Here is a 14261-nt window from a genome sequence, read left to right as displayed (position 1 = left end):
GTGGCAGAGAGGAAAATTTAATTTGCAATATTGATTGATTTAGTAAAAGACATCTATTTGTCAAACAGTTATTTTTTCTCTCTCTTTTTTTTAATTGGTATGATCCACCTAACTTTGATATTATAATTTACATTCAGAAATTTCGAGCATATATTTTTGAAATTGAGTAATGCAGACACAGAACAGCATGAAAACTCACTCTAAAATGCTTAAAAATTGGAACGAGTACAATAAAGTCTCCAGGTTCCAGACATTCTGATCTATCACTCATTGTCTTATCCAACAAACAGTATAGGGCAAACATAAAGCAGCCAGTCATCACATTACAACTGTGAAATTGTGGTATTTTTAACCACAGGCAGGAAAATTTCACAGCATATTACATCTACTACTTTTCATGACTCCAGCACTTGTGCAAGCAAGATTTTTTCACAGTATAATTTTCAGATCTAACAGGGATTTAAGTCATGATATAAACACTTCTAAAATGGTTTTATGCTGATTTATTGAAATTTTATCTAGTTTTATATTGATAACATTAATATTCATTAAATAATAGCCTTGAGTTGGCTCTCATTCATTATGTTTACAATATTGTTTATCACATTTGCAGCTCTACTGAAACAAAGGTATTAAAATAATGAATTCTGAGATGAAAAAGACGGTCTTTTGAAAATACTGAGTTGAGAGTCTAGTGGAAGATTAGTACTCCAAGAACATCTCTTTTTCTTTGATTCATTCCCTTAACAGACAAAAAATCCCCAAGGTCTTAAGGACGATGAACTTCCTTAAGATCTGTTTCCTTTGCCTGTTTCAGTGCATTTGCATAACAAAGGTAATAAATGTAATAAAAGAAAGGTAATTTTCACACCTCATAATCAAGGTCCAAATAACTGAATTCTCCTTTTGCATGAAAATGATGAGTGTGTTTATCCACTGTAAAGTTTACTTGATTGTTAAAATGCTCAATGAGAACAGAATGCCAGTGTTGATCATCCAAAAGGCTGCCCAGCGTAATATTAATTTGGGCATTAGAAGGATGAGTTTTAGTATCACCTTGAAAGAAAAAAAATAAAAACTATTAATTTCATTTAAAAATATAATTATTCAAAAACATACTGCTAGTTTATCATACTTTATACATTTAAATACACTTAACAGTTTAAGAGAAGTTTTAGTCAAATAATGCCTAATAGCTATATTAGACTTCATGAGACTGTAGCTGTTACCTAAATTAATGAGTAGGGACAGCTTCCCTTTAGTTAATTCCAGGGTGATGTGGTCTCCATTTTTTCCTTCTCTGTGGAGGAGAATTCCATCACTTTGCATTGTTTTAAACTTCAGAGAAATCACATCTTTCAGTGCATTAATGAGTTTTTTATTTAATGTGTAAATTAGACAACTTTTCCCATCAAAGCCAACCACCTCAGACCCTAGAAGTAAAGAAATGAAAGATAATGCACAATGCTATGTCTAAAAGAAACAGTTGCATGTTACTTCAATATGATATGAAGTCCCATCACTAACATCTGTAGATCCACTTGTGCACAGTAAGTCATACTTTATTTCTTCTCCATACATTAAGACTGCCATGTTCTAATGATGATGGTATAACTAGATAATAAAAACCACATGAGAAGAGATCAGGCCTCTATTCAAATCTAATACTGTTCTCATATGCTGAAAGGTAGGTCTTCCTTTCCTAGGAGCTATAAAGTACTTTGACCATTTCTGTTCTTGTATTCTTAGGCTGAAAATCTCTAATAATTTACCTGAAATTCATTCAATTAACAAAATCAAGACAAAAAAAAAAAAAAAAAAGCCAAGGTTGCTGTCGATGGGAGGGAAGAGAAGGAAAGGGAAAGGAAGGGAAGGGAACAGGGCTAACTGATTTTATCCCAATAGTAGAAGAGAATATCTGTCAAAATCAGTACAGATTGAACAAGACACACACAAATGAAACTGATAACACTATAAAAAGCTCATAGAGTATTCAAAGTTCATATGTAAAGAAGAAAAAAAAGTAATTACCCTTGAAACATACATTTTTGAAGTGAATGAAGATGTAAAGGACACTCAATAAAATATGAAGTTATTTTTCAACTGACTGGTTGACTTCTTGCAAGTCAAGGGAAACCCATTATCTATTTACTAACTTTATATAACTTCACTAAAAATATTTCTCCATATTGACAGCATGGAAATGAAATGAATTCAAATTAACTCTTGTACTTAAAGTAATTTATATTCCATTTGCAAAAAGCTCTTGTCAAGTGAATGCAGCTATGTTTTTAAATGCAGTTTCTTGATGTTCTTTATATCTTGATAATGAAGAATTCATTTACCAAACGTACAATGAATAAATATGACATTCTACCTAACTATGAATCCTAGATTAATTATTTTACTTAATTTTGTCATTGAATGAATGTGGACAGAAAAAGCATCAATTAACGTAGAATTAAAGTAATGAATGTGATGTAGAATAGTTTCAATAAAGACTTCAATAAGACCACTTGTACATTTACATGCATCTATCAAACCAGCTACCTAGAGACATTCTTAGTAGGCACTGGTAACAGTAGGATTGGGAACATACTCTTCCTATTAGTTGTTGGGACAAGAGCATAAACAACATTAACATGGCTCTCCAAAATCCCTTACAGTATTCTGCAGCAGTAGCTCCTAAGAAACAAAATCTCCTCTGTGTAAATTTGGAAAAGAAACAAAATTAAACTTTCCCCCACCCTCACCCCATGAACTAATGAAGACTGTGGAAGGGCTGCAGATGGCAATCAAAATTCTTGTAACATTTCTCACAAGTCTTGCCTTCACCATCTATGCATTACCCCTAGAAATACATTTAAAGAGTTGTGAGAGAGAGAGCTTGAGTGTCCTACAGGGTTATAAGGATAAATAAAATGTGGGCAAATACCCAGGGTGCCATAAGGTTTTCCTCTCATACTTACCAACTACTTGCAACTTCTAGTAGCTGCTGGACTTCAAAATGCCTCTACATGGTTTTTCTCTACCCTACTGTTGTAAATAAGGAAAATAAAACAGGTGGACTTGTTTTATGAGCACTCATCTTTCGTTTTCAGAATTTGCAATATGTCTTCCTTAAATTAATGTAATCTAGATCCTTAGTACACTATAAAAATATTTTTGGAAATCATGAAATGTCCCTGAGAAACTGGAAATTCTGGAAGCTTCACATACCACAGGACCAATAATCCTAGTGACCCTCGGCAAAAGTTTTAGTTGAAATATCTTTCTTTGAAAAAATACTTGATTTTTTCATCTTTATATCCATTGAAATCAATGCTAATGTTCTATAAAGAAAAAAAACAATGCAGACTGTTTGGCCATTATTTCAGCTATGACGAGGATATGAAGTCCTTTCTTTGACTGATGTAACTGTGATATTGACTTTAAGCATTGCAGCCAGGGAGGAAATACAATTAGCAGTGTTCGCAAACAGTCCAAAAGGGTTTGAGCAGTATCTGCAGTGCTTATTGTTAGGCAGACACAGCTAACAATTTTTAATGTGCAGTATGCATTTAGTTTCCAGTTATCCTTCTTCCACATTTGTCATTTTTAAATTTAAACCTATCTTTCTGCCTGCCATGTCAAAAAAAATCCCCACCTTTTTGTTGTTTCTTCATTTTCTATTTTTAGACTACTGGTTTTCAGGGGATGAAATGAGAAAGAGACTGTTGTAATGAAGAGGGGAAGTTGTAAGTGAAACACATGTCTAATATCGCTGGGTGTTTTTAGTGTCACAGTATAGCTTAACCTGAACTGTTTTACATGGCTTAATTGTCACAATCTGACATTTCAGGAATGAGACACCGGAAATGTCGGTAGAGATTCATTGTTCTCTTTCTTACACACTAAATATACTGGAAGAAAAGTCAGGCAGAGGCTTAAGACAGATTTTGGGCTGAGGTTCAGCACAGAGTATTTGTGGTGTAGTCATAGCACAAGCAGATACTTTAACAGTCCACACGAAGGCAGGTTGAACATCTGGAGGTACAAAACATCTTTCTTTCTCTCTTTCTTTTTCTCCTTCTGCCTTGCCTTGCCTTTCCTTGCTTTGCCTTGCCTCTCCTGACTGTAGAACACGAGCAGATAAACTAAGGAACATTGTGACGACAGCAGAGTGAGGAAGGAGAAGAACTCAACAGGAAAAAAACTGCAGGGGAACTCTTTTAATGTTTCATGTAAGTTCATAATTGACTACCCTTATTTGGCCTTTGTACTCCATAAATGCTGAGGCAAAAAGGAAGGACTCATCTCAATGACTGCTTTACAAACATCTAAAATGTGACAGTCCTTGACCTAAAAAGTTTACAGGAAAAAAGGAGTTGTGTGGAAAAAAACCAACAAAAATAAAACAAAACCCATAATAATCTGCTACATCCTACAGGAATCTATCATGCGTATTACCAAGCCTCACTGAGACTGTAACTAAAGGGGAAATACTATTTTTGAGAATACTAGGCAAAGTTATTCAGAGCAGGCATTTGGCTGGAAGACAGCAGAGCACCAAATTTTAAGTAGTGTTAAAATCTGCCCTGTAAGTATGACTTCACTAAGATAGTAATGACTTCTTTAGGACATAGCAGACATGCATTTTTTCACATCACTTTACAGAGTAGGGAGATCTACTTCCTGTACTCTTGCAAGTTTAGTTTTAGTTGTGTAATTTCTAACAGGTAAGACTGAAGAATAAAATTAGTGCATTTGCACTTGAATACAGAACACAGCTCACATACTTGGTGGTAAATGAAAAGAGAGTTGTTTACTCTTAAAATACAGTACCCAGTGAGATCTCCCTGAAGGAAAGGATGTGGGAAATGTAAAACGTGAATCAAAGCTAAAAAAGCTAAAAAAATCAAAGCTAAAGTAGATATTATTGGCATTTATGCTTTTCTTTATTTTCTGATCCCACTTTGAAACAGTCATTCAAAAAGATCCAGGCATAATTACTGTAACAGTAACTACATGTCCTCATTGTGCCTGATAAATAGAGAAAAAGACTGGAGAGAAAGAATTAAATATTTACTTTTTAAAATATTTTCTAGAACTGTAAACCTATAATCACCTGGTTTGTCTTCATTGGCAACCACTGAATTTAACTAGTAAAAGCACTTGGTAATCAGCAGATGTTCAAAATAAATACAGAGATGATAAGAAGCCTGCAATTCATTTGGAATGATAGCATTTATATATAGGAAAAATAAGCATTTCTAGAACACCCAATATCACTAATTCAGAGAAAATCTTAACCAGCTTAAAAAAAAAAAATACATCCATTTAACACCATCATGTTCTTCCCATACTGCATTATAGTAAATAATGGATGAAGTAAATATTCATTTTAAATTCATCCTAATCTTAGAAGACAACTATAATTGACTTACTTCCATAAGCTATCTATAGGATCAATCCTGTGCCAAGTAAGTAAAATACAAAAAAATATATAATCTTCCTCAAAAGTAGCTAATGACCACACAAAAATGTTTTAATTTAATAACTGCATACACTAAATGTTTTTTTTTTTTTTTTTTTTAGTTGCACGGACACTGTCCTTTATTTGTCCTTTAGACTCATAGTTTTCCACTGCTGGGCAATAGGCATTACACAGAAGAAAGACATAGTATGTATCTTGCAAGCTGTGACAGAGAAAATTATGACAGTGAATGTACATAATTAAAATCTGGATTTTAGGCATGTTCAAAAGACAGCTCTTCAGTCTGGAATTGTTTGAGAACAAAACTGAGTAAGGATTTAAGTATTATCAAATGCACAAGGTAAAGGACTGTGAAGAAGCAAAATTGATGACTTTCAATGAATTTTAAAGTGAAGCTTAAAGACAAGAAAAACTATTCTCCCATCAAGTACCACAGAAATGAGGTTTCAAATGGAAGACTCAGATGAGCTTTTAGCTGGGAAAGATAAATGCATCTGTTCAGCCTCCGTTTTTAAACTTTAGTTGTTCTGGTACTTAAAAGAGTTGAGGGTAAGTTGAATCTTGGTCATATTTCTCAGTTACTCAGTTTTCCAGGCCATTTTCTCAGATTGTTCTTGGAATCTTAAGTCATGTTCAAGGCAGCTGTCACTGAGGAATTTTGTGTGAGCCTTTCATGCCCTTCTCCTGGCATGAGATGTCTGTTTTCTGGGATGGCGAAGTTTACCCGATTTCTGAGGTGACCTAATCTCTTGCATCCAGGTTGAGATTTTCAATATCCTTAGTTCACGACCTTTTGCCAATTTTACAAAGTTAAGTTTAAGGCAGAAAGCCCAGAGATATGTCTTACTGATATGCACTTATAGTCAGATACAAATGCACGGCAACAGAAAACAGATATATGGAGACCATCCAAAAGAGATCAACCATACAAAATATAGCTTAAGTACAGAAGTTGATAAAAAAAAAAAAATTAAAGAACAATAGATCAAAGTACGCAAAAAAAGCAATTAAAGAAGTTGCTTAAAATAAAATCTGTTTCCATCATGGAAAAAAGATGTGAAGAATAAAAAGCAGTAAACAACTTACTGAGAAGAATTTTTTTTTTAAAAGTCCAGGGATGAAAAACTGTAACAGGAAGACATCAGGAATATTTACACTGTCCAACAGATCAATAAAACCACAAAACTTACGCAATCTTCTTCCAAAGGCTTATGTCAGTTGTTAAGGGCACAAAAACTATTCTAAAACTATCCCTTAAATATATAAAAACTTTGAAGTATCCTTAAATTGTTTATTTGTGGATCTATCTAGTTGTACTCTTATTAGCTCAGGATCAAGAACATACAGATTTAAAACTGTAAATGTTTTCCATATTTTGACCTTCAGATAGCAAGTATACCATGTTAACATGCAATTTTTAGGACAATAAAGAAAAAAAAGAGTTTGCATTAAATCAGTTATTGGATTAGGTCCACACCATTCAGTCTAATAAAGAAAGGACTGGAAAATAAGCATCGCATATTGATAGTTGATGTAGAAGTATCTGCAGTGAAGTCTGCATATAAACTTACTGAATCAGTTTTATTCAAGATTAAATTTAGTCTTAGAAATCTACTTTCAAGTGCTATTTAGGTAGCAAAAGACAATCATGAAGATTCATTTCATTTAGCTAATTCAGAAATAAACTTACTGTATGTGCATCCATACACTTCAATGCGCATTCCAATCCTGCCATTTGGATTCCAGTCCAAAGGCACAAAACGGAGAAATCTTGCTTTAATAGAATGCTGAAGTTTATAGTATACGACACTGTCCGCATTTGTGTTTCCAGGAAAGGCCTAGAAGAAAATGAGAAAGAGATCAGCATCCACATTGAATGCAGAAGTACATGGAAGTATTGCTGATTTTTTCATTTTATAACCTCATCTGGCAAACAGTCAAGAACAGGAATAAAATGGAATTGTCAGTGAATTGCACAGGAACAACTGATGAATCAATCTTGACTATTCTTCCGCATGAGGTGTTGACTCATCTGTGTATTTAGCACTGATGCCCCACTCAACAAAATATCTAACATCTTCTAAAATTTCAGTGAACAAAACCCTTCAAACCCAAGTAAATCCTGTCAAAAACATGTAGAATATCCTCCCATTTCAGTGTATGGCTCTATGTAACCCTTAAGCATAAGAAAACACAGTGATCTCTACAAAGTCGTTCAACTGAAAGTTTAGACGAATTTCATTGCAAGCATGTATTTTAAATGCATAGTAAGCTGCATTTAAAATGGTCTTATTCTGACAGATCATGGAAATAAAAGACTGGTTTCCAACTAAAGAATCCAATGTATTGTAAAAGGAATTTGTTTTAGTGTCCTGTCAAAAAAAGAAGAATCTACATTTCAATTTTTTACCCAGGTGAAAGAAAAAAAGTAAACTTATTTTGCAATATTTAACTGATAAAACTACTTTCCCTTTTTCTTACATAAAGGAAACAGAAAGACAAAGAAATGTAAAGAAGAAAGAAAAAAAATGAGCTGTAATAATAAACTTTAGAATTCTAAAAACTGGAGAATATATTTTGATTTCACTGTGTTGTGTGGTGGTTTTTGTATCATTACCTGTTTATGGTATGTAAAGCAGAAAGTATTTGTTCAGACATTTTGAATCTAAATATCTGATAGCTCTCTGAAATATTCAGATGAACAGTATTTAAAACATTACCCATTTCTGGCTGTATGAACAGTGCTGTTGCCATAGGTATAAGCCACAGATGTTGCAACTGGAGAATACACAGCAACCAACATCTTTAGGTATGCAGCTTCTCTTTCCATAAGTTTTAGAAGCAGAGATGAGCGTCACTGCATTCATTATTTACCTTTCTATACACAGATCTTTGAACCTTATCTCCCCTGTAATAGTAAAATCTCAATACATTCTAGTCTCTGAACATTCAACGGAAAAAAAAAGAAATTAAATAAAAAGACCCCAAACCAAACCAAGCAACCAACCAAAACAAAAACCAGAACAACAGTTAGTGCATTGGCTTATTTAAGCTAACCTATTAATAAGCAATGAGAGTCAGTGACTTTGAATGTCCACTTTCAGCTTCGTGCTTTGTAATTCCATTAACACAGCAGGTAAAAGTGGAAATACATTATAACAAAAAACAGAGAAGAGCTACTCTTTGGAGGGTGAGACCCTTCCAGACCTCTTGTCCCTTCAAATCCTATTTGCAGTCTGTAACAAATATAACTGCTCTTGAAAGTGCCAGTTAGTTTGTTGACTGAACCAGAACCAGGCCCCAGAAGTTTAAGTACTGCGAGCAAATGGAGTGTTCAATTAAGATTTAAATTTTTGCAAAATTGTTTTTGGAGAGCAGCCACCTCATAGAAATTAATTTAAGTTTTGAAAACAGAATGTATATGGCTTTATTTTTTTACTGTAGGGTATATTTAAACACTTATGTTTTTAATTTAAAATTTGGTTTTTGGCTTCAGCAATAACCTAAAAATACTTCTGACTACTCCTTTAGCACCATTCAGAATGGCCAGTTAAGAAATCAGTATTTTTTTGCTGTAATTTTACAAAGCTTTTATCTGGGAAAACCACATTTTAGAGTGTATCAACTGTGTTGAGTATTAAATGGGTCTTTATTGCTTGTTTTAAACAGTCTAGAGGTTAAAATATGTATTTTCAGGCTTTTTCAGTTTAAGTCCTCTTCAAAAAAAGAGAGGGCAAAATCAGACTGCTTTTTCTCCAGGCTACAGTACTAAAGGCGTACCCAAAACCAGCTTGTATGAGAGCAGCTTGTAAGCTTTTTAGAGGAGAATTATATTTGAGGTGACAGACAGTCCTGTCTTTACAGTAGAACATGATTACTGTTTCATGGTCCCATCCAGCAATCTTCAAAACATAGAATTATAACCATATAATGAGCTTCTTTCCTCTTGTCCCTCCTTCTCCAGACTGTTCAGATCACTTCATTCATATGCCAAATCATGTATCGGGAACATGCCATTATTTTAGATTATGCAGAGTCTTCACAACCTACACAGGCATCTAATGGTTAAAAAGATGTAATGCGGTCCTCAGTTAATAGGAATAATACACTTAATAATTGCACCTAATAAACACTGTTTGCATAAATTTTAATAGAGTCACACAGCTAACCCAATACAACTGCTTGTTGAATCTAGTTGATGTATTTACAGGTACTGTATTTTTAATATACTGCTATATTTTTAATAATACTGCTTTTTAATAGCTTGAAAACAAACCATCTTCCTCAAAGAATGCGGTTTTTGAAACACTGAAATACTATATTGCAGTTTAGCTGTAAACAGTAGCAGTGCCACGTAGCAGCATAGATACCTAAGTAGAAAACTCTCCATAGCCTGTTTTATTCCATGAAGTGAAAGTATTCTGGGCTGTGCTGAAGCCTGAACTGAGAGCCTGCTCTCAAACTTGGTTTAAGCCTCCTACTCAGCTTCTAACCTAGTAATTTCTTTACCTCAAGCTACTTTAACCCTGTTGTCAAGACAGAATTATTCAGTTCACTGTGGTGTCAGAAAGCACAAATATGTTCTGGACTGTGCTGGTAAAGTTAAGTCTGTCCATAGAAGGGCATTGGAAAGCTCAGAATGATTGTGAAGGTGAACTTGCATCAAGAGAAGATAAAAAAAAAAGTCCTTGGTTTCTCTGTCCATCATCTGTGTAGAAAGCACATGTGGATTTAGATCAGGGATAACATGGGCATCCAGTCCAAAATTTTCTCACCAATCAAAAATTCCCCCAGAAATGAAGCTGTGTAGAACCCATACTTTAGGTAACCTAGAGTGATGCCTTGATGGTGATACCATGATGGTTTTTTGCCTTTTCTTTTATACTTCTTATACCTTTTTACAACTTCTGTATTCTTAGTGCTTTTTGCCTACATTCTTGGACTTGTTTGTTAAGCTAAGAGACTAAACATTTTAAAAGCTTCATAGTTAGGGATCAGTGTGCCCCAGACCCCAAGGTCCTCTCCAGAACACATTCTGTAAGCTAAGATAGAGCCATCCAGGGGAAGGTTCCTTGAGGTATGGGGGGGGAGGGCTCATTCAAGCCCCTCATTGGGGAATTTTTGATAGATATGCTAATAAATAAGACCTATAATGTTATACAAGATCTTTTGAGTGGTGTGCATTGCAGTGTGCATTGAGGTGCCTTCGACCTGGACATAGTGCACCTAAGGATCCTTAAAATAAATACAAAGGTAAAATCCCTTTTTCCTTTCTAACCATGTTTGATTCCTGATTTTAAGACCAAGAAGAGGCATCAATGGGACTACCTAAAAACAGAGGCTAGACAAAACCAAGAGAATAAAAAGCAGGTATATTTATTGAAGGGCCTTCAGGTACACTTTGGGGAGCCAAAGCCCCAGGGGCTACACCCAAAATGGACGACCGGGTCACTGGGTCGGGTTTTCATACTTTTATAAGTCTGGTCCATTTTCATATTGGGGTTAATTCTCTAATTGCAGCTTCAGGTAATGAAGTCATTTACCCCAAGTTTGCTCCCTCCATAACCCACTGTTGTTTACACTTCTCGGGGCCTGAGACGGTAAAGTGTTGAGTTTCAGGCCTAGACAGGATTGGTTTTGTCTGACCTAAAATGGGAGAACACTAGTTAACAGGTTAAATGGAGTTTTTAGAATTATACATTAAAGAATTACAGGATATGAAAATATAAAAGCTAAAATCCTAAGGCATCAACAGGACATGACACTTACTTACAAATATAACTTTTACTGTATAATACACTATATATACATTGTTAAACATAATATTAAGTAATATGCACAATTTTTTAATGTATATTGTGTACCTATTGCAATAAATATATTTATTACAAATACTACTCAAATAAATATACACATATAAATAGATGTAAGTACACCTAGCTACAAATCCCCATTCGGCGTTTAATGACAAGTACAGGAACAGGACCTGAATAATTTTGTTGGAAGAGAAGCTTAGCAATGTGGTACTAGCGTAACTGAAGATGGGTCTAACTTCATCTTGTGGTTTATGAATTCTAGTACCAACAACAGAAAAAGCAGTTGAAAAAATCACTATGAAGTAACTTGGAACTGTTAAAATATATTTTACTGTATAAAAATAATGCTGCAGGATTAACCCATCTCTCCCATTTTCTCCCAATACTTCTAAGCTACATCCAAGTTCATACAGCAGTTTAAATTATTTACATCTCAGTAAAAAAATGAGTGCCTATACCAGATAACTTAGTACACAGTACAATGAAAATGAATTGATATATTTTCTGAACAAGAATCCAAACACTCAGATTCATCCTTCTCATCCTATTACCGCCATGGTTATCATTAGTCTATTGAAATTGGTTCTGGAAGTTAACAGGTTTGAACTGTCCAGTTAAAGTGAAAAAATGTGAAAGTCCTTCACTCTGACCAGAAAATACTGTACCAGAAAATTGCCTCCTTTCCTAGATGTCCACACTGCAGTTATGGCTAGGACAAAATGATCACAGAGATTAAATTAACAGATTGTTAAGACTTCAGTGGTTATGAAGAATATATGCAAAAGCTGGCAGATATGTTTCATATAAATACTAACAGTGGCATTATAGTGAGGAGCCCTGCCCCATAAGTTATTCACTGTATTTTTCACTAAATCTTGTCTCTGAATTGTTTGAAGATGCAGCTGAGATATACTAGAGTTACCTTAAATTGATCAAAACACACAATACTCAAATTTGAATGATCATGTCTTTTGTAAAGCAGGATAGCACATATTAATGACAACCAGATTAACATAGATCAGATAGAAAAAAAAACTTGGCAGAAAATCATCACAAATTCTTGTTCCAGTCAATGTCCACTGCTTGTAACACCTAAATCTCCACTACTGCACTACTGTACTTACAGATATCCATCACTGTCACTCAGAGACAGGATAGTGGGGTAAATTGTATCCATATTCTTTCAGGCTATCTCTTTCTGGTATTTCTTTACATTTCATGAGTGTTTTATTCACTGCCATGGTTCTTTCTCTTTTTTTGTCTTTTACTATGTGAATGGAATATTAGCATAACTTTACATAAGAGAACAGCTCCAGAATTAGGAGATGAAGAGAGGATGATACCATACTTGCCAGTTAATTTATCAAAGTGGCAACTGATAGTTGTGAATGAACTCTAGAGATTCCTTCTGCCTTTCTGTTTTGTTCGGGGTTTATGTTTGGGGAGTTCTTTGTTTGTTTGTTTTTCTGTTTTTGTTGTGGTTGTTGTTCTTTTTGAGAAAAAATTGAAACAATTTGCTTTCATACTAACATAGAAGAGGGAGATTTCAATATCTAAAATTAAGCTAACAGAAAAAGGTTGTGGGGTTTGTTTCTTGTTACAATAGTAGCAGTTGGATATAGCATTGCAGGGGTGCATAAAAGGGTATGAATCCAGGGCTCTTGAACAGCTACTGCTAGCCAGAAGAGGTTTATCTACAGCTAACCAAGCTCATTTGGAAATGTGCTTAATAAAATGTACTTTCTGTCTCTCTTTTGTTTCCCCCCTTTTTTGTTCAGCATAGCTGAAATGAAAAGGTACTTAATTTTCTAGATGACATGGTATAGGGACTAATAAATAAAATAAAAATAAAAATATCTTACTGTAAACCACCAGTCACAACAGGTGTTTTGAATTCTTCCATCTACCTTATTTCCTTTCATTCATTCACACATAGTAAAAAATTTTATGTGAAGTAACTTGTCACCATCGGAGGGAGCTCTTGTATTGACACAACTAGGCACAACATTCTCCTTTAAAAAATTATCATAACAATTCTTCTTTATAAAATCCCAATATATAATTATGAATCCACTATGTTTTCTTTATTAATACCTAAGCACATGGACCTCAGAGTATTCCTGAAAACTGAAAATGTGAACGTGTTTCATAATAGTATTACTGGAATTTTACATAATCTTTTACAACTCTCAAAGATTAGCTAACTCTTTAACTGAAATGAATATAGATAACGTTTTTATAATATGGATCTGTAGTCAATGAGTTGGATTCTGATATTCCAAAGGTAACTCTGATGATCTCAGAAGGTAATAACCAAAGTAGTTAGGTAGTTTTATTTTCACTTTTTTCCCCCGTTTTTAATAAATCCCTTTCAAATAATCTGTAAAATATTAATATATTGAATTTTGAATCTGAGCTACGGTGCAACTGTCCTTTCTACTTTCAAATTAATTTAAAGTTTAATCACCACACTTCTGAGTAAATGAATTTCTTTACTAGTGGTATTTAATCTGAAGTGCAAAATTGAATTTATACACGTAGAAATAATTTACTCCATAAGTGTTATGAAATATTTTCAAAGAGCAGCAACATATTTAACCAGTTTATTCCATATAATTTCTTGTTAAAACTTTAAAAAAAAAAAAAGTGCAGATGGTATATTTCTCATTGTATGAAATTTAGGTAGGAATCAGAATTCACTACTGTACTTCTGTAACACATGACATAACTCAGAGACTACCAGAAAGATAATTCATATAACTAAAATACCTTTAGTGTAACAGCAGTATATGAAATCCACTGAAATGTCAAAACAATACATGGGTATTCTCTTTACTCAAAGCAATATTAAAAAAAAGTTATTATAATATTAATTTTCTTTTCCTACAATTTCACACCTTGCTTTGAAATGAAATCAGACTATTAGAAAGAAAGGAAAGAAACCTCATTAACTATGCAACATAGAAATG

The 14261-nt window shown here is 33.9% G+C and overlaps 1 protein-coding gene across 2 annotated transcripts in view; it reads right to left on the bottom strand.

The window, feature by feature from the left end:
* The window catches only part of LOC104692024 (contactin-associated protein-like 4), a 216740-nt gene that overhangs the window by 76702 nt on the left and 125777 nt on the right, over positions 1-14261 (bottom strand). The window contains exons 4-6 of one of the 2 annotated variants that reach the window (XM_010403748.2): positions 7167-7314; positions 1230-1433; positions 872-1056 (exon numbers count right to left, since the gene is read on the bottom strand). In XM_010403748.2, coding sequence (XP_010402050.1) covers positions 872-1056; positions 1230-1433; positions 7167-7314 — 537 coding nt within the window. The remainder of the gene's footprint in view (positions 1-871; positions 1057-1229; positions 1434-7166; positions 7315-14261) is intronic. The other variant, XM_010403749.2, reaches the window with a different exon arrangement.

This window comes from Corvus cornix, chromosome Z (genome assembly GCF_000738735.6).
Source record: "Corvus cornix cornix isolate S_Up_H32 chromosome Z, ASM73873v5, whole genome shotgun sequence".
NCBI classification, from domain to species: Eukaryota; Metazoa; Chordata; class Aves; order Passeriformes; family Corvidae; genus Corvus; species Corvus cornix.
This window is presented reverse-complemented; position numbering and strand designations above follow the sequence as displayed.